We start from the raw sequence: 22879 nt of genomic DNA on the forward strand, positions 1-22879 counted from the left end.
TATTATACACATAAGCAGCAGTAATTGTGGGTTTGGAAATGTACATCACATTTGCCAGTTTTCAGTGTGATAAAATTGATAGTATATACATGCAGGTAAGAGAAAACAATAATTTGATGGTGTACTGTGACACCTCAATTTTATAACCACTTACCATGAATGCAAATAACACTACAGTGTATGTTTATCTATTACGATGACTGAGAATTAAGTTAGCGGGGTGTAACTGCATGTTTCCTCTTTAGTCTGATTGCTGGTGAAAGTTCCACTCATATCAGTAATTGTTATACAGAATAAACCATGCTAGAGCCATGTGCGTCATCATCTGATATTTTGCAATTCTCTACAGACATTAAAAAACCAGTGTCCATTCATAACAAAACAAGACTGATCTTCAAGGAGTTTCAGAAAATCATGCTGCTTCATCAGACACAGCTGCTGTGATATATAGGATAAAGAAAATACATTTTTAAATTATGAAAAAAAGTCATCTATTATTCATGCACACCAATGGAGCATGGCAAATAGCATAATTCGGGTTTTCTTTGTAGTCAAGCATCTGTTTGTTCAAGCAAATACGTGATTGGCAACAGCCAAGAAAATCTGGAGTAATGAAAGTAATCAACACTGATGCTGTACCCAGAAATGTAGCTAATATAAAACTCAAAACATCTATTAGTCTGGGAGCTTGAACTCCAGTCAGTTTTTTGTGAGTTTCTGATGAGTTTGATGCGTGTGTGCGAGGCTGAATGGAGCTGAATACTGACAAGATTGAAGGAATAGACAGACGTGTGTTAAAAGGTTTTTTCAATTCCCCATTAAATCTGATTACGTGGATTTGTTTTGTCTGCATGTCTTACATGTATAATTAGAGGTAACACAATTGTACCAGTGAATAGTTTTAAGTATTGTTGGAGTATTTCATTTTGTGAATAATACTAAAGATGTGCTACGTACTGCTGCTTGTCTCATAATGAAGAGTAAATTGAATAATTATGATTAAATTTAAAAGAATAAACGGTCTAAAGCATGTAGAGAATATTCAATTACTCTGGAATAAGAAAGATGATTGCAGGAATGCATGTGCTCTCCTTGTACAGGTAACATATACCAGTACTTTGATGCTACTTTTTAAGAATATCATGAAGACCATTTTTTACAACATCTTTAAAACAGACAGCGTAAAATTGATAAAATTCTGAATGCATATTTGTTGGGTAATAACGCTGTTCATTTGGTTCTAGTGAATATTAATAGTTTTCTTCTAATAAATATGCAGGTACTTTTAGTTTTTAGTTCCCTGGATTGAATGATTGCTGAATTGTTTGGATCATGCATTGACTGTTAGTAGGCATTGCAGTGTGTGTGCACAGACTACAATTTACCCGGTACTCACCTGAACTGACATACTGCAACCATATGTTTGCAATCGCTTAAGTCTGATCAGATTAAACTGAGTGAATAACACACAAATTGTCATTGATTTGCTTCGTGTTTCTGAATATACGGAGAACATTGGAGAAAGTAATATGGGAGGGAATCCTCCAAAATGCTGAATGCTGCCCTGATTGAAAAAAATCTCGCCAAATTGTCTCGTACCTGAATAATGAAATCAATGCGACTTCATTTTAGACACATTTGACCTAGACTGGGGCTTATATTGGGAATGTATGCTATATGTGTGATGAGTGAATAAACAGGCCCTGTTTTTATGATTTTTTTTTTCATGATTTTCTATGAAAGCATTTCCATTCAACATTTTGTGGGGTCCTTAAAATTTTCAGCCTTGTCCACCCTCCCAAACCGTTACTTTTATTCAATATTTCAATATCTGGTTCATTGTTATCAAACTGGAAATGTACTTTACCCAGTCAACGCAACATTCTGTGTAAAGCTAATTTTACTCTATACACTAATACCCATTGTGCACAGCATACAGCCCTGTGGTAAAAAAGTGTGTTCACAATAGAGCTTATATATTTAAGATCCCAAAAGACTTGTTATCTACATCTCCATGTCCATTATCTAATAGGAATTTTAGCAAAATTTTACGCTAAGTATGATTTTGTTGAAATCCCTAGCTGGTAATAGATTGCTGTACATGTAAGCTAGCTGGTACGATTACTGTTTTATAGTCAATTACTGATCAGTTCCCTTGGTGATAGATGTAACAACAAGGACTTAATGAGCAATATGACCTGATTGTCTATGACAGATATGTCTTGATTAATTCCTACTGTCCTTCTGTTACTTTATTATATACTACTACTGGTTGTATCAGTAAACACATTGCTTTAATTCTGTGAAAATAATTATTGGAAATATTGACAATCCCAGAATATAAATATTGATGTTATACATACATAAATGTTGTTATTTAAATTAACCTGTGATTTCATGAACTATTAAACCATGATATGTGTGCAACTGTTGATTCAAAACAAACTACCAAAAATTAATCAAATCTTTCCAGTGCTTTTTAAATCCTGTCTGTGTCTGTCTGTGTCTGTCTGTGTCTGTGTGTCTGTGTGTCTGTCTGTCTGTCTGTCTGCCTGTCTGTGTGCCTGTCTGTGTGTCTGTTTATATATTTCACAGGTTTTCTCAGTTTTAAATGAAACTTGGTGCATAGGTGCTCTTCAGGTTTGTGCATACTACTTAATTTGTATACATGTAAATTAGCCTATTTATGCGTTTCCAGTATCATTCATCAAACTTAAATGAAAATTGTTAGTAGATAAGTGCTTTTAAATTATGTACATACATGTACATTGTACCTGATAATTTGAGGGCTGAAATCCATGCATATCAATTATGTAATTTGAACAATTTAGGCAATTCTGATATCTTAAATACCATTTATCCCCAGTATATAAGATTCAAACATAGTTGCCACAGACTGCAAACCACAGATACATAATTCAAATTAATTCCTTTAGTATTATAAACTTTAATACTGTAAGTAAGATGGCTTTCAAATGGTGCATCTCAAAAGCAGAGCTGAGCAGAGTAGAGCTATAGTACCCAACATGCATCTGGTTTTATAGCGACATGTATCAATAAATTTGTAATCAATTTTAAATATTCTTTATTTGTGCATGAACTCCATGATTCTGATATTCTTTGCACTCACAAGTTCTTTTCAAAGCTTCTTTGATCTATAGTATGATATATCAGCACCCATAATTGATCTGTTTCATTCACAGAGCACGTTATTTGCCAATTAGATTGTTATTCCCCTGCGAGGCATTTATCTTCCAAAGATGTTAATAAAATGCAATGAACAGGATTATATTTAACTTTAGTCTTAGAAACCTTAAGTGTGTAAAGGTTAAAGCTTGAAGAGCAGCAATTATTGGGTCAACTACGCATAGCATTGACTTTGAGGGCCATCAACAGCTCTTACAATTTCAAGTACATGTGCTCTCTCTATTTTTCAATCTATGAGATTGCCTTGAGCTATAGCTTTGAAGGGTGCAGAATTTTTCATCAGTACCAATCAATAAATGTAATTGATTGACTCTGCAATGTGACAAGAATGGGTGATCATGTTGTATTGACATTTATGACGTTCATCAATAACTTTACTGCAAAAACAATATTTACTATGGAAGGAATTTATAAATCCAAACATAGCACAAGTTATTCTACTGCTATATGTACTGCCTGTATAGCTTATGTTTATGGTAATGGTTCTAGGAATTGTGCATATATACGGTGCATTTCCCTTATTCATAGTTATGGTCTTATTGTTGTTGAATTTGGGTATCTGAAAGCAGTTTATTTTTTGGATATATATTCCAACATGTATGGATAAAATTACAATTTGTTTAAGTTCTGGCTTTTTCATTGCTTTATTTGTCAGTTGAATCAAAGCATATATACAAGCCAGAATTTGTTATGTTTCAAAACACCTGTCAACGTACATGCTGCTCTCTGATTGGTCCAACAGTTATGTGTTAAGAGTTTGGTAGCCAATCAGGCGCAATCTTGTATGTCACCTCATCTTGACTCTGATTTGCATGTTTTGTTGTATTCAAGATATCATCTCAACACCCAAACAACTTTCCACATACATGTACATTTGTATCCATAAATGTGACTGAATTTCAGCATACAGTGAAATGTCTGGACAGTGACATTTACCAGAAGTGTTTTTTTGCTGACTTATCAGCTCAGCATTAAAAATGCTGATTTGTAATTAAAGCACCATCATGAAGCTAGAAGCCAAACAAACATCGGGAACACAAATTTGAAATTTTTTGCCTCTGACCATTTGGTGATGCATGTAGTAAGCCATGTGTTTCTGTATATAATTCAACTTAAATAGTGGTTTTCATTAGCCATGTTCATATATCATATCGCAGGTTTCACAAAGCACAGTGCACCAGCCCCCAAAATTGAAATAATTGATAGATTTAAAGTGACTGATTATTACTGAGTAATAATCATGTGTGCTATGCATGATAGTATATCCAATTATTAAAATGCTACAGCCACTTCATTCTGCGCTATTAGATGTAAGTGCACATGCCAAAAAATAATAATCTTTGTCTTAATATTTGAGGTCAAAACTTTGCACATGCTGAGATTTGCTGAACCAAAATTATGTCCTTGACGGTAAATTGAGGAGAACACGTATATAAAGATTCATATCATACATGTATCATGACATGGTGATAGACGGAGAGTTCAGTTAGCCCGTCAAGAAAGATATGGTCAGATGCTGAAGTAATGAATCAATGTCGAATGCGCGTATTTTTGTGCTGCTGCAACCAGTTTCTTCTTGCAAAGCTACACTGACATGAAAAAATAACTGTTCTCCAAATCTTCCTTATACTGTTCTTGTGAACGATGACTTATAATAATAAATACCATAACATCAAATAGCATCATATGCATATCATCTGACATATTTTCAAATATCAAATCAAAAAATGAGGGATAGATTTTGGCACGAGCCGAATGCGTCCCAAGTGGGTTCTGACAAACATCAAAGCAACTGTTGTAATCCCTCTGCAAACCTGAAGGATTAAAACACCTGCAGAGATTTGATATGTGATCTTAGCTATAGTGTTAACCAAGTGTGAAGTTGAAACAAGCTGCCATGACAACCAATCAAATACTAGTCAAACATAACATGAGCTAGCACTATACATGTACATATTCCATTGGGACATTAAATGTTTCCACCATTTGTCTTCTATATCATGACACTTTCCCTAGATACATGTACTCCTGTGTGGTATTGTTCATTAATTGTCACCATCACATATTAAAGTACTGGTGTTTCCTACCTTTGTAATATTGCTTTTCAGTCTAATTACTCAATTAAAGTTCCTTTATGTGTAGATGTGGAGGACTATTAAAATAGTCCACATTATAGTGTGGTAACTGCTTTAAGGTAGCAATGAAGAACAATCTTCATAATTTAATACAAATGTAAATTATTCATTCATTTTCTCAGTATGTACCTAAATATTCTTTTCTAAAAGTTATTGTGGGACTGTGTACATTATACAAATTTATTTTGTTGTAGACTACATTTTTCAGTTATATTTTATTTTTACAAATGCCAAAGAAGTGGAAATATCAAAGTTGATAAATCTGAAATGTGTAACCCTATATGTAATGATGTACAACAAACTTTCATGTTATTGTAGTCATTCTCACTGCCATACATGTTTTTATTTCTGTAATCAGGTTAGCCATTTTCTATTTCTTATTATTCTTGTCATGTGTAGTAGTTTCCATATTTGCTGCAAATGCCTCTGATCAGATTGGAATGCATTGTCACCTATATGGCATCACGTGAGTCATCCTCTCAACACGTATGTATATTTGTACATTAGAATTCTGAATGCCGTATCAACAGAGTATGTTTAATTGTGGAATCATTCTATAGTCGAATCATGAATGGTTGATCGGTTATCTATGTATTTAATATTCACCACATTACTACATGAAACATAATATAGGTTCTGCCTGTTACTGTTAATATTCTATTAATTCATTGGTAGAAAGAATAATTGTTTTTTTAAGAGCGCAAAATAGTGGGATACAAATAGAAATTATTTTTTCCTTGTACATGAGTTAATAGTCTAAGAATAATTTTTGGTCGCTTGAATAAATACTGATTAATTGGGGGGGGGGGGATACAAATAAATAGATTTGCCACGATATGATCTAGCTTTAATAGGAATGTTTTAACAAGAATTTCGCACACATTATGATGGTGTCATTTGGATGGACACAAAATTACGCCAAAACAAAATGTTTTTGTTTTCTCAAAAATATATATTGCAAGTTTATTGTTAGATTAATCTAGATGCAATGAGAAATTCAAAGTTATGCAACCAACTGAAAGTTTCATCGATCTGATGAGTTTGTAGTGAAATTCAAGCAGTTTAATTCTACAATTTTTTTTTTTTAAATTAATTGGGTTTGCGAATAAAGCCTTGAATTAATACATTGTCTGCTGACATCGTTATATACCATTCGAATTGGTCATTCTTGGAGGCTTTCAGTACGCGCGTGTCAAACTGCAAGAATCTTTTTCTAATGATATCTCAAAATGTACAATCACAAAATTTCAATGCAAAAACGCTTGGAAGATCTTCCTCAATTTTATGATACATTTGTGCATGTTAATTAGCCTAATTTGCATCTAATAATGGATAGAAATGTACCAAATAGCTGTGTGGTTTCAGTTGATCCTATTAGTATTCCTATTATAGTTAATTGCTAAATGTTCTACATGTCTCTTCAAAACAAATGACAGAAATTAAATATGGTTACACATGTACATATAGATTGTAGATGTTGCAATAAATACTTCATAAAATAAAGTGAAAGTGAATTCCATGCATGTTAACAAGCTAATTCAGATTTTATCTTCACTGTAGCAGAAACCTGAAAACCTAATTCTGTAATCTCCAGTCTGTGGGCAATCATTGCTCACAAAAATTGTTATCAAATAATTGCCTTATTCACTGCTTTGAGGATGCCATCAGTGTCTAGTGATTTTAAATTGTTTTTTGTCTTAGCAGGTTGAGGGGTATGAATGTGTGATCTGAATTTTGTGGTGAAAACGGGTATATATTTCGTAGTTCAGTACGTTCATGAATAACAAAAAAAAGCATACTTTTTTAAAAGACTGACACCTATTCATCAGTCAAACAGAAGGACAAGACAAAGGGAAAGTGTTTTGGCAGTGGAAAATCTTGTTGTTTTAGGAGTTCCATCTAAACCAAACAAATTAAATGCACAGAGACTTTCAAACAGAGCCAGAAGACAGTTATCTTTCTAGTGTTTCTCTAGAATAAGGAAACCTACTGATTTTTAATGTTCCTTCTGTACAGTATACATGTACCTTCAATGGGTTTTTGTTTCATTCCAATTTCTGAATTGGTCATAAAGTGTCCTTGTATCTAGAAAATTGTCACTTGAATTGCACCTCCACTGGTCTTGCGAGAAGAAATATGAAATTTGGTACCAATTACCCCTGCATCCAAAACTTCAGTACATATGTATGGTAGCTTACAAATATTTTTGAATTTTTACTCAGTGAATAATTTTATTTGTTTATATGAAAGGATCTGCAGGGGCAGCATTGTGTCTCATTGCCTGAAAAAGCTGCATTAAAAATGTCATTGATACATTTCACTTCCTCTTACTTGCAAAATTGTTTCTTTCAAAATACAGTAGAAGTCACATTATTGAATAGACAGTGGTTAATAATCTTTATAATATCAAACCTACACAAGGAACCAATCTCATGATTTAAATTTAAATTTTCTCTCACAATTTCTTTACAATTGGGAAATAATGATAGAATAGCGTCATGCAACATAATCTGTTACCATGACAACTGTTGTACTCTCACTTGCGTCTCCTACTGACGTATTCATAGGAGACTGGTGGCTAAGTTTTTAGGCTTGTACACTCAGTGTAGGTTAATAGAAGGTGACACCTAGTCTCTTATTGAGGCATTGCTGCAAATTCAATTTTCAGCATTTCAATATTCAACTGTTACACTCTTTGGCTCACCTGTTTGATTTGTGATAGGCTCACCTGTGTGATTTGTGATTAGCTCACCTGTGTGATTTGTGATCAGCTCACCTGTGTGGTTTGTGATCAGCTCACCTGTGTGATTTGTGATCAGCTCACCTGTGTGATTTGTGATCAGCTCACCTGTGTGATTTGTGATCAGCTCACCTGTGTGATTTGGGATCAGCTCACCTGTGTGGTTTGGGATCAGCTCACCTGTGTGGTTTGTGATCAGCTCACCTGTGTGATTTGTGATCAGCTCACCTGTGTGATGCGTGATCAGCTCACCTGTGTGATTTGTGATCAGCTCACCTGTGTGATTTGTGATCAGCTCACCTGTGTGATTTGTGATCAGCTCACCTGTGTGATTTGTGATCAGCTCACCTGTGTGATTTGTGATCAGCTCACCTGTGTGGTTTGTGATCAGCTCACCTGTGTGATTTGTGATCAGCTCACCTGTGTGATTTGTGATCAGCTCACCTGTGTGATTTGTGATCAGCTCACCTGTGTGATTTGTGATCAGCTCACCTGTGTGATTTGGGATCAGCTCACCTGTGTGATTTGGGATCAGCTCACCTGTGTGATTTGGGATCAGCTCACCTGTGTGATTTGGGATCAGCTCACCTGTGTGGTTTGTGATCAGCTCACCTGTGTGATTTGTGATCAGCTCACCTGTGTGATGCGTGATCAGCTCACCTGTGTGATTTGTGATCAGCTCACCTGTGTGATTTGTGATCAGCTCACCTGTGTGATTTGTGATCAGCTCACCTGTGTGATTTGTGATCAGCTCACCTGTGTGATTTGTGATCAGCTCACCTGTGTGATTTGTGATCAGCTCACCTGTGTGATTTGTGATCAGCTCACCTGTGTGATGCGTGATCAGCTCACCTGTGTGATGCGTGATCAGCTCACCTGTGTGATGCGCGATCAGCTCACTTGTGTGATGCGCGATCAGCTCACCCGTGTGATGCGTGATCAGCTCACCCGTGTGATTTGTGATCAGCTCACCTGTGTGATTTGTGATCAGCTCACCTGTGTGATTTGTGATCAGCTCACCTGTGTGATTTGTGATCAGCTCACCTGTGTGATTTGTGATCAGCTCACCTGTGTGGTTTGTGATCAGCTCACCTGTGTGATTTGTGATCAGCTCACCTGTGTGATTTGGGATCAGCTCACCTGTGTGATTTGGGATCAGCTCACCTGTGGTTTGTGATCAGCTCACCTGTGTGATTTGTGATCAGCTCACCTGTGTGATGCGTGATCAGCTCACCTGTGTGATGCGTGATCAGCTCACCTGTGTGATTTGTGATCAGCTCACCTGTGTGATTTGTGATCAGCTCACCTGTGTGATTTGTGATCAGCTCACCTGTGTGATTTGTGATCAGCTCACCTGTGTGATTTGTGATCAGCTCACCTGTGTGATGCGTGATCAGCTCACCTGTGTGATGCGTGATCAGCTCACCTGTGTGATGCGCGATCAGCTCACTTGTGTGATGCGCGATCAGCTCACCCGTGTGATACGCGATCAGCTCACCCGTGTGATGCGCGATCAGCTCACCCGTGTGATGCGCGATCAGCTCACCCGTGTGATGCGCGATCAGCTCACCCGTGTGATGCGCGATCAGCTCACCCGTGTGATGCGCGATCAGCTCACCCGTGTGATGCGCGATCAGCTCACCCGTGTGATGCGCGATCAGCTCACCCGTGTGATGCGCGATCAGCTCACCCGTGTGATGCGCGATCAGCTCACCCGTGTGATGCGCGATCAGCTCACCCGTGTGATGCGCGATCAGCTCACCCGTGTGATGCGCGATCACTTTCCCTTTGTCTTGTCCTTCATGTAACAACTCAGAGATATTAGAATACGTTTTACAACTTGTTGGTATTGTTTCTGGTTCTTCAGATATTGAGCCTTTAAGTTAGCCGTGTTAGTTTCATGGATAGCAGCCACTTTGAATCACAGATTTTGTGAGGTCATAGTTTATTTTTTGCAAATTGAGAAATACATTGTTTTCCTCAGTTGTTTTAACTTGCATGGGGTTTAGTTTCATGTGACCTCATTAATATTTATAAGTGTAATTCCAAGCTATCATAGACTGTTATACAGCCAATGAATATTGACAAGATAGGGGCAAGGAAGGTGTCTCTAGCAGCCATGACCACACTCTATTGGCAACCGGATTTTTTCTGGACTTTATAGCTTCAGTGTCATCTTAAGGTAGTAAATGAGACACAACCTCACTATTTTCAACATTGATGATGAGTGTTGGAGGGGCAACAGTAACCATGCCCAAAGGTGGCTGTGTCTCCAGCAGCCAGGCATGACCATGCCTATAGCAGCCAGTTTAAAGCATTATATATTTCATTCAATTTATTGCTCTACTAATAACATAACTTGCAATATCTGACATTTAATATAGCAAAGTATGAGCTCCCAGGGACATCATTTACACAATATCATAATTTTTTCTCAGCTTTAATGATTTTCACTGTTACACATATCCACAATGTTTTTACTTGCCCTCATCTATAGTGATTTCAAGATATGACTATTAGTCCAACATTACTTATCCCTTTGACAGCTCGCTCATCAGTCAACTTGTTCAACATAATCATACTTGTCTACTTAATGTGTGAGCAGCGCATATTCAGTAAACATTAATACAAGTTGATTTAATACATGCCAAGAGCGTCATTTCTACCTTCCCCACCCCTACCCCAAAGGCAAGTTCACAACTTTAGCCACACACAAAATTCAATCTGGTTAATCAGTGCAATTGTGTGTTTTCTCTGTTTTATGGTGACATGGTACAGATGTTTGTCAAATAAGAATTATTTTTGTAGGACTTGGGTGTAACACAAATGAGATTAATCTGCTGATCCTAGAAGACACACAAATGCACATAGGTAGTTTTATTCAACGAATATCTATATATAAATGCCAATGAAATTGAACTGTCAAATACAGTGCATGTGACTTCCATACGTACTGTTAACTGTGCACTAGTAATGCACACTGGGAGGTTTTGTATTACTCATAATCGATATACATGTATTGAAAATAAATAATTATATTCTGTTTATTTCCAATGAATCGCCCTATTTAATAACCAATCCCAAAAATTGTATGTGAAGCAGTACTTGCCAAGTCTTGCCAAGCCACTATTTTATTAAATTTGTTCTATACTGGTAAACAGTAAATTTTTTGCCTTCATTGTGAACATGGATAATGTTTTGTTTAAGAAAAAAATGCATACAATCAGATATGTCAAATAAACCTACAAATATACAACTTCTACAAGCTAATTTGCATATGTGATTAACATGCGTCTTCAAACATTTTTAGCTCCGCTGTCGCCTTTGTCGAGCGGAGCTTATCATATGAGTGATTGTCCGTCGTCGTCCGTGTCAATGTTTTACTTTTTCGACTTCTTCTTGAAAACTACAAGCCTGAATGCTTTGATACTTGGTGTATATGTACCTTGGGTAGACCTCTCTTAGGTTTGTTCATTTCATGTTGATATCTTCAATTCTCTAATTTTGGTGAATATTTTTGTCATTTTTGGTAAAAGGTGATATTTTCGACTTCTTGTTAAAAACTGCAAGTCTGATTGCTTTGATACTATACATATTGTTCATTTTCTAATGATGTCTTCAGTTCTTTAATTGAAATGTGCATTGCTAACAGCCGATAGGCTGCTTGTTTAAATATCAAAAATTTGAAGAAGAATTAAACTAGCTGAGGACAAATTTTAAAATATAATTGTTTTATCCATTGTCTATAATTTCTGAGATCTGCTGTCAGTGTGATGGTGTGTTTCAATCATTTGACTTGCATGGTAAACCAATTGCTATCATTTCAAATGTACTGTGACTACTGAATGGTTAAATAAAATTGATTCAGTCAGTCAGTTAGTTAAAAAAAAACGTGCTGTCAGGAAGCAGATGTGGAATTAATTTCTTTTTTTCCCAATTCTCGCGAAAAGTTGCAGAACCTTTCTTGTATTGCAGCTAAACTGAACAAAATAATTTGTGAAATGAATGGGAATCAAATTAGTTTCAACTCCCAGGTGCATGTGCCATGAACTAATATGCCATGTCTGTGTACCTTGTGTTTGTTATCAATTCTCCAGAGACTCCAGTCCCAATAACCAATTTAGATTTGGTACACTAACATGGGAAAGTATTAAGTACCAATGGTACATGTAGTATTATAATATTGGTTTACTTTTGTACTGATTCCTGCTGGCTCAAATAGCAGCCAATCACCCAATAGAACAAGTACATGTAACAGTTGTGTACAGATTTATGCATATTAAGTAGTTCATTTACTACTGTAAAAAGGTTAATTGTTCACTGGGTTTTATGGAAAATGCGCTAATTTAAAACCCAGTGAATATGTCAAATTGAGCATAGAACACATTATCTAAATGATAAAACCGTGAATTTAAAACCCACTGAATATGCCTGAAATGCTAAATTAGTGAAATTTAAACCTTGTGAAAATTAGTTAAAGTATAGCCAGATACACTGGGATTACCCCCACCCCCTCCCAATGGATAATTATTGTTAAATACATTCAATTAAATCGGGCGTACACGTGAGTGTTTGACTTTTAGTGGATTCTAAATTCCAAATATATCTGAATTACCTCGAGTTAGACTGTCAGTGTATAGGGCCCTACATCCTAATTGTATGCTTTTTGTACCGGTATATGCCTAAATGTCAATGTTTCATATTTCGTTCTTGATCCAACCGAACTTGCAAGTCTGGTGAGCAAAATCACATTTGCTGAGTTGTATCGTCAATGTTTTTTGTGTAACTGGCTTCAACTACATTGCAATGACTAAATAGTCATTTAGTATTTAATTTTATTCAAGTAGGTGTCTCATAAAAAGTGTTTGTGTACAACTTTAAAACTGAATAACTTCAAAGTTCCTGCCCTGGAATCGATAAATGTGGAATAAAACTGCATCATTAACAATGACTTGCTAAGTGTGTATTTTTTAAATCCAGTATCACCAACTGAACATTGTAAAATGTTGCATTAGACTCAAAGATTTTGAAAGTCATAAAAATATACGTGTGCTGTTTATTTGGAAATCTCTTACTCATATTCAAAGCTTATTGAGATTCAATAGTGTCATTAAAATATCTGAACGTCTCCTTGTGAGTAGCTGAGATCTTCGTTTAATATGAATTTAAAGACAGAGGATTATTCTGTATGTATAAGGTGTATTTCTAACCATGTGATATGCATCGTGTAGTATTGGCTGACTCACTATTTCTTTTCTTAGCGTGGGAGCAAACATCACGAATACTACACATGGATGTCCGTGTGTTGAATGATTTATTTAATTTGAATCAACAGTGTGCTGGCAAGTTGAACTTTTAATAATAATGAAATGAATATTACAGAGTTGACAAGTGAATCGATTTAATTTGCCCTGCATTTATCGTGAATGACAGATAGTTTTGCCATAATAGACTTAATACTTGAAGTACTTTTTCCATTACTTTGTGTATACATATACTGACAATTTTGATTGCTGATGATTTTTGTGTAATTTGATTGCCAATTCATGTCTGTCATTTATAGCATGCTGTGGTCATGTGTGACCTCAGCAGTAAGTACGTATAATCTGTATTAGAAGCTACATCCCTAATAGAACCTGCACCCGTACTCGTACTTTTTGAACAATTGAAAACCAAATATTCACCATTTCTCATGCATGTATGTATGTGTAGATGCTCTAATAGAAGCTGCATTCCCGCTGTTGTATTGTATCATTTTTATAGAAGCTGTAGCTTCTAATCTTGATTTTACAATGTTCTAATATCACACAGCTAAGGCAATACTATTGTACTACAATTAAGTTCTGATAATTTAATCTGTGAGAATGCAGATCTTGGGGTGTTAATTAATTAGAGGGTTGTATGGTGTCATGCGACTTACATGCATGTCCCATGCATATCTCATGCAATGCATACAACTTGTGTGAAATATAGTACATTGGTTACATGGAATTTCACAGGCATGCTGCAGGATATCCACCACTCTTTTTTTCTCTCTCAAATTTAGGTTAATTAGCCTTGTACTCTTGTTCATAATGAGTCATAAGCTACCTACATTTGTTACTCTTCTAAATAGTGTGTGTGGATGAATACAATTTAGCTGCCTACTTTGTTGATCATGTTGTCTGAAAATCCTGATTATGAAAAGTATTATAACAATATTTTGCACTATGTATTTATACCAGTCTATACAAGTAATTGCTAATGCTGTGGATGGATTAGACTTATTGTTATGGCTAGGCTGCTCGTACGACGTATATGCAAATTTACAAGCCGAATCTGGCCGGTAATGTAAGGACGCTTACACTGATTGCAAGTCTGTTGGGATTTCGCAATTCCAGGACTTTTACGTTTACGCAATATATATTTATTTTACAAGCCCGAATCTGGCTGGTAATGTGAGGGCGCTTAAACTGATTGCAAGTCTGTTGGGATTTCGCGGTCACATGACTTGCGCGTTTATGCAATTTATATTATTTTTCATCGGAATCGCAACAGACTGCAAACAAGTCTATGGATGGATTAACTTACTCTAAATAATCAAATCACCTGAAAAAGCTTGCACATACATTCACATGTACTTCACAGACTACTATAAAACAGTTAAATAATCTGTCACAAATACATGTATTAGTAATTTATTAATTTGTCTTCAAAAAGATTAAATGTCACTGCGACTACCTGTCTCAAAAACTTTAGTAAAATTTTTCCCGACTCAAAATTCTAAAAAAAATGTTATCTCTCACAAAATGAAGCAGTTCTTTTTCCCCTCAATAAATTCCCAAGTATGGCCGTAAAAAAATAGTTATTAAAGACGGTCTTTACTGGGATTATAGATCACTGATAGCCAAGCCAATTGTGTGTATATAATGGCAAACAGAAATACCATGACAACCTAGAATATTCAATTCAATTTCAGGTACTTACAGAAATGCTGAGAAAAAACAATTCTTGTATTAAAAGTTTCCTTGACAAAATGACGAAGCTATATCAGTAGATTCAGTTTATTGTGTATTGAGTAAACTTTTACTGTCACTAATACAAATTAAAAAAGAAAAACTTTTGACATATTGTAATATTTCTATCATTATTTAATGTGAAGTTTTTACCTTGATATAATATTATGATTGTTTATGAAGTACATACATGTTCATACAATGCATAGCTTTTGCAGTGTGTTACTGTTTAGTATTTCTGTTCATGTCTACATTTATCTTGGTGTCGCGTCTGTGGCGGAACTGAAAGCGCAAAATACTTATTAGTGTAGGTTTTGCCTGAAGAAACGGTATTGCTTCAGGCATTGTTTGATCAAGGCAGTCTTGTATTAGACAGGCTGAACAAATCAATGTTCGTTTGTTTTTTTCCATTTAATATCTACTTTTTATGACCTTGTTGGAATATACTGCCCTCTTTGAGATTATAGATCCTGGTTCCAGGCACTCTCCTACTCCTATGCATGTGATTTCTAAAATGCAAAGTTCAGCAATTTTTCGTAATTTAATACATTTCTTGAAACTAACTAAAAACCTGGAAGGGAGATTAGAGCAGTTGCTTCTAGTGGGCACATAATGAAAATGTATCCCACATTGGTCAACAAATGGTTACCACTGCTCATTTACTTTTTATACTTTCTGAATGATAATTAAAGCTGCAAGCAGCATCACAGGAGTCCAAGCAAAGGCCATACTGCATGCAGCATGTATCATTTAATTGGATCTGATGAGTGTATGGTGTTGGTTGCTATGGACGATGGATTCCTTATCACAATAAATTTATACTTTTACACATATTTCAGGTCTGTGAAGCAATGGAAAGTTGGTGCATTTAAAGTAGATTGTTTGTATTTCAATAAAAACGTCTCCATGAGACCAATCATGATGACTTTGTCACATATATGGCCCCATCTCCTCTACAAACTGTTGTATCAATTGGTTGTGCAGTTTGTAAAGAAATAGTTTTTAACATTTTGTCATTTTCCCATTATTCCAGTATATTGACAAAACCATGTGACCAATTGTAATTATTTTGTGCAATTTTAATGTACTTGGTATACAAATGCTACAAGGCAAATGAATTGTAGGCATTTTTTTTTATCACACCAAATTTCATGCAAGTTCAATAAGGACTCAAGAGCCTAAAAATTTTGGTTTTTACAAATTTTTTTTGGCATTCAAACCATGTGACTTTGGTAATAATTATTCCCTGTTTGGACTAATTGTGCATTTTAGTACCCAAAAATGGGAACTTATGGTTTGACCTCTGTGTGTCTGTTCGTGTGTGCATCTGGACCTATATCTTAGACATGTGACTATTCCTCACTAATATATCAGCAGATATTGTTGTAAGTTTGCCTGTAAGTACTATACCCCGGTACTTGTATATTTTAGGTTTTGTTATATTTTGTGACTTAATCAAATTTTTTGAATATGTTGCATGTCATTTTTTTCCCTTGCATTAGAACCTCGTACGATCTACACTATACTGTTTCTTTAGGCCATTCTGTTTTAATGGATGGACTTGGAATCTGTCTGTAAAGATATTATTAGGATTATTAAATAATGAATATTATTTTGTGTAGGCGTAACACCCATACTCATTCATTCAAATGTTTAATTGCAGATTATCCTAGTTTTGTGGGTCTAATTAAATATTCAAAACTGTTGCTTCTAATATTGCGTATTTAAGTAAAGTATTTATTTTGAAAACAATAAAGGAACTAAAAATGGGTCTCCTGAATAAGATAAGTGATCAGGAGAGCTATGCTATTAAAATCTCTTTAAAAAAGTATGGATTTGAAGAGTTATAATTAGCTTTTCTGTGAGTGTGAGTGATCACTTGTAAGTTCTGTGGCACATGTGCTTATGTAATGACTGGTAAGTGTCTATGGTCAAAAGAAGTTGTAATTTTCAATGATTCAGTCTACAATACTTGGGAGATGTAAATAACATTTCTCAGGCTTTATACTTTTACAGACATGCATAGGTTGTCAATGATACAAAACCTTTCTGCTTGTGTTCCTAAGATAGGGAAATCATTATCTTCTTTCAGTATCTGCTTTCATGAAACGTTTGTGTATTGACTACATTCTCCCGAGTAGCAATATTGGATTTTGCCATCAGGTACTTGCTCCTTTGCTGTGATATATCACTGCCAGTGATAAGCAACACAAGTTGACTAACAAATACCTATGTATGGGTTGATGATCAAATTCCTATGGCAGCCAAAATTGTCCAAAATGGCTGTGAATGTAGTGTCTTACATGTACGCAATGTAGGAATTGCAAGCAACAAGTTTGGGTACCCCTGATTTCTATTTGCTTTTCAAAATTTTAATATTTGATGGAATTTTTCACTCTGCTAAATTAAAAAAAAATTGTAGTGCTTTTAAAATTTCCACATTTTTTTTTTACGAGTTTGCCGTTATGCATGTAGTCTTCATTAGTATTCCACATCCTTGTGTACATGGTATGAAACAGAATACAAGTTTTAACCTTGCATATATTCAGTACCTATTATTGAGAAACTGAGAATGAGATTCCATTTTAGATAACATGACACATTGTTTATCAGTGTACATTCTTGTATTTATTGAAATATATCTACGGTATGGGCTAAGACCCGGAATTGGCTCGATGATCTTAATCCGTAAAACCAAAATAGAATTTAACGTATGCAGGCGAGTTGTTTTTTATTGCTTTTGAAACATTTAGAGTTGCTATCTAAAAATCTATCTCCATTAAGCTATTGATCTTTGCCGTGATATCGCCTTGAAAAACAAATTTCACGATCGTATAAAATGAGAAGAATACTAGGGTGTTCTTTAAATTAACATTTATGTGTCAGTAACATTTATTACAAACCAACAGAAAGATATTCAATATAAACAATTGCCTTTAACACTATGAGACTCGGTCTGTTTTTTCATGAGTGCTTTAACTCATCAACTATATATTTTTCCTGTAGCTTATATGGCCATACTTTCTTATAAGAAAAATAAAATAATTTTGATCAGTAACATGGTTTGTCTTCCATCTTTTATTTCTGATTGATGATTTCTTTTTGCATGTAATGCATGTATGTATGACCACAGAGAGCCCAGGAACTATGATCAACTGTATACAGTCTCTATGAGGGGGGTATCGGCTGGTATCTAGTGTAAGAAATAGTCAAGGGATAAAGGCTCCAGCGAGCTCATATTTTTTAAACTGGAAAAAATAGACGAACAGAATGAAAAATAAAATCTATTAAAAATATCAGGTTGAAGAATATTAGTTGCTCTTTCAAATTTCGCCAAAACCTTACCTATATTTTACCGATATCTGCAGAATAAATTAAGAAAACTACACAAATTGGCCTGAACACACAGCACAGTTGGAGGCATGTCCTGTGAAGAATTTGTCAAGAACCAATCACAAGACTGGTTACAAGCCAGTTGAGCGAGGCTAACAGTCGTAACCTCCGTGTGGTTCGTAATCAGCCGATACCCCCCTTCCCCCTATAGAGACTTCATACAGTTGATCATAGTTCCGGGGCTCCCGGTGGTAAGACCAAGGCATTATTAACAAATTAAGTCATAATCAGTCTTCAAACTTGGATCCGACAATAATATCTATGTTTGAAAACATACATTTGTACATTATCTTTCCTGTGTGCATTTATTGTATGGATTTGAGCTGAAATCTCGTGGTATTCTACTGCATCAAAATAGATCATTATTACATGTTGTTTTGGTTCAATATACATGTAGTTGAACTACAAATACTTTTACTTTTATACTTAACATTATAATACTATTTTCTCTTTCTTTATTATTTCATTATTATTATACTTTGTTATACTTTTATTGCTACTGTACTGAACAAGTATGTAATAACTGTTAGTTATTAAAAAGCAATTGATACATACTTGTGCAAAAAGTATTATGCAAATTATTCTGTTTGTGTATTTTTGGCTGTTGCGTGCAGAGCAGACAAAGGAACTTCTTGAATGTCCCCCCCCCCCTGTGTGTTTCTGTCAGTTTCACTGATATCACAAATACTGTCAGATTTCATTGAAATTCACTTGCCTGATCTGTTGACCCAACTGTGAGGTAATTATGTAATTTGCATAATTTTATTAACCAATTTCGTTTTTCAATTTATTTTCTGAGCTACTTGTATATACAGCCATTTCTGTTGTAAAACTTGTCTTGACTCTTTTGGTAAGTGATGTGCTATAATACTGAGTTTATTTTATTGAGTTTATTCACAAAATAGATATTCATCTCACTTAATGAGCCTATATACGTTACATCAATTTAAGGTTGATTTGGTTTCTCCTGGACTATTGGCCAAACATGATTAAACCTCATGGGGCAAAACAACACTTAATGTAATGTTGATTCTTGATTTATTTCTTTTAATATCTTGGTGCTGCTCTTCAATCCTTGTCTAGTATATTTTTTCAACTCACCAGGGCTCTTGACGTGCTTTCTTAAATTGTACTTGTATCATTTTAATTACTTGTTTAGTCCTGAAAGAGAATGATAAAATGTCTGGCGGTCTGTTTACATTTGATGTGCTTTGTTCTGTGGTAAGCTCGACAGATACCGTTTCCAGCGGCAGTCTGAAAGTGATAAAAATCAACACCGAATAGATCTTGTATAGTCAAAAAATAGCAAAATAAATCTCAGAGTTCATGCTGATGCTCCCTTAGGATTTGTTTTTCTCAATCTTGTATTCAGATGAGAAGAGTTGCCATTGGTGGCAGCGATGGGATCGCTGTAAATGCCACTAGGTATCTGTATGTACAATCAATCAGGATGGTCCCATGTGTAGTAGTACACAGTGTGTTTGCTTCTATCATTAAAAATAAGTAATAATAAAATGTATCTATATATCAATAAAATATTTATGTCATCTCTACCTCTTATATTCTCTAAAACTGATTGTGAGGTAGACAATTGATGAGGGAAGGTACTTACTTACTAATATTTTTTCAAAATCTCCAACATTAGTGTTATTATAAAATGACTTTGATTTTGCTCGTTGAAGCAATGTTTTTGGCATGTGCATGATAGAATGAGCCAACATGTAATCATAAATTTGAAAACAGTTTACTGTAGTGTTCACTCTAAGAAAAATTCATTTCGATCATCGAATTAAAATAACTGTGCATTAAAAATAATCTCCAGGATTATTGTCACTCTCTGTATAGTGTTGATTAAAATTTTGATGCAGATGAAAATTGAATCGCAGAGGTGTGAAAAATTAGCAGTACAGTAAAGCAGCAGTTCAGTACGACAAAATGGTAATGGATATACCTTATAAGGAACATTATCTCATCTTGTATGTTGTCTTTTAAAGACCAAAATAAAATGTGTGTGCCACTCAGGCACATATGCAGAAGATGTAAAATTTAATGTGTTTGTAAATAAACTTAAAGACCCACAAAAAACATCCATTAATAAATTATTTTAATTGCAATTGCTTGGACGTGTGTGATGACTTCCATGAATAGGGTATGTACTTTATAAAATGGTAAAAACGACCTTCATGTCCATAAATGTAAAAATGTCCTTCCATGAACATATATACTTAGTGTGTGTGCTTGTTGAATCAGACAGTACCGGTATACATGTACATATCAAGAAGGCTATTATTACTTAATATATCCATACTTATTTTAATTTTTATTGCAATATAAAAAAATCAACTAATATTTTTTTTTTAATTCCCTATTCAGTTTAATTTTTCAATTGTTTTTCCATTTTTTTGAATAACTTGTTTCAATTTGGTACTTCGGCAAGATATAAAGGTTTCATGTATATACTACCGATACTTATTTTTGTCTCAATAAAATGTTCCTGTCCCAATAAAATGTTCCTGTCCAAACACTTGCAGTTCCAAAACAGTGACTTATGGATTGACCTCCATGCATGCATGCATACCCATCTATCTCAGACATTCCTGTAATGATCATATTCAAACTTCACCCATACTTCATATATCTTGGCATACGAATGCGTGTTCATTTGGTTTACGATCTGATTCAAGATCGAATGTCGGCCGTTTATGCCTAAAATTATTCAAAATTAAGCATTTTTGCCATTCCAGATCTTGGTCATGCCTGGATGAATTTTGGTTGAACTTGGCATGTACATTATAAAAATAATGAAACCTTAATACACTTCATAATTTTTATCAAATCGGATTCTAAATGACCACATTTTTAAATTTAAGCCATTTTTAAACAAATGGTGTTCAGTGCCATATCCAGAACATGCCTTGACCAATCTTGTTCAAACCTGATAGGTACATCATGTCACACACATGCACATCTATTCATTTGACAATCTAATTCACTATTGCCAAATGGCGGCCATTTTAATGTTAAAAATTCAACAAAATAAAGCACTTCTGCCATTTCAAATACAGATCTTGGTTATACATGGCCAGCTATTGTCCATCTTGGTACAAACAATGAACATGGGACCATAATGTTTTTTTCAGATTACATTCAAAATTGCTTAATGCAATTGCTATTCTAGAGCCATATCCCTGACATACAGTAAAACATGTCTTTTTAGCTAGCATGTTATTTTAGCTAATTTAGGTAATCTGTAATTTCGCTTATTCAAGATGTCACTAATTTAAAATAAAGTATATTCCCACAATGAGATGACTTTGTTGGCACTTTAGTTAAATTAAGATTCAGTTAGTTCATGAATGGAGACGTATTCACTAAAATGGCGTGTAGCTATTTTAAACATGTCTTACAGTTCATTGACTGGTCAAAAATGTACAACGACATGATACATCATGTAAATTTTTTCATTTTCTGAATTAAAATGGCTTATCTCAGTTTTGTTTTACTATTTAACTAAAAAGGGAATCTGTCGTGTCCTTAAATCAAATGCTTCAAAGCTATGTCAATTGCCTGAATTCAGCCAATTCATTGACCCATGGTTGGTACCATACACATACATGTATATGCAAAGTACACTGTACGTTGTGAGAGCATATTTTTAGTCTCATGCATACATCCAATACATTTGATTTTATAACAATACACTAAAATCAGGTACATGTATTTTGATATGTCTGAAACCAGATCCCGGGCATGTGTTGGTTATTTCAAACTAGGTGGATGGATTGACCATTAAGGGTTGTTGATCCACATAACTTTGATTTGTAAATTTGACTCAAGATGGCTGACTGGTGGCCATTTTGTTTTTGACAAAGTCTATTTCAGATACTGTAAAATACATTATTTTAACTGAATTAATTTTTGCTGAAAAGGCTTTTAGGGTGTTTTGTATGGAATTTATTTTCACTGATTCTTGATCAGTTAAATGTGAAATATAGGAAAAAAAGTATATTCGCTGGATTTTATTTTCTAAAAATAGCAAAAATAAGTTTTACAAGTATTTTACAGTATACATCTCAACATGCTTTGAGCAAATCATATATTCTTAGATTTTACATCATTGCATACTTACATACAATAGTTTAGTTATATGATACAAAAACACACACTACAATCAGGTGATATGTCCAGAACCAGATCTTAGGCATGTGAGTTTAAATTTCTTAGAACTTGGTGGAAGGAGTTACCATTACTGGGGGATTGATGCATATCACTTTGGTTTTCCTATTCAAGATGGCTGACTCGATCCATCTATCAGGTCACGCAAGTACTGCAATATCATAAACTTTTTACATACCCGGTATGTGCAATTCATGAAGTTATAAAATATCAATGTGAAAATGTTTAGAGCT

The 22879-nt window shown here is 34.7% G+C and overlaps 1 protein-coding gene across 3 annotated transcripts in view; it reads left to right on the forward strand.

Annotated features, from left to right (window-relative positions):
* LOC100375220 (palmitoyltransferase ZDHHC3-like) overlaps window positions 1-22879 on the forward strand; it is a 61739-nt gene that overhangs the window by 11533 nt on the left and 27327 nt on the right. Inside the window, exon 1 of one of the 3 annotated variants that reach the window (XM_085500302.1) lies at window positions 2029-2640. The exons of the other annotated variants lie outside the window; for them this stretch is intronic. Coding sequence (XP_085356428.1) covers window positions 2413-2640 — 228 coding nt within the window. The 5' untranslated portion in view covers window positions 2029-2412. Of the gene's footprint in view, window positions 1-2028; window positions 2641-22879 lie in introns of those variants that run through there. 3 annotated transcript variants of the gene reach the window in all.

The sequence above is a fragment of the Saccoglossus kowalevskii genome, chromosome 6 (assembly GCF_978046115.1).
Source record: "Saccoglossus kowalevskii chromosome 6, keSacKowa6.1, whole genome shotgun sequence".
NCBI lineage: Eukaryota > Metazoa > Hemichordata > Enteropneusta > Harrimaniidae > Saccoglossus > Saccoglossus kowalevskii.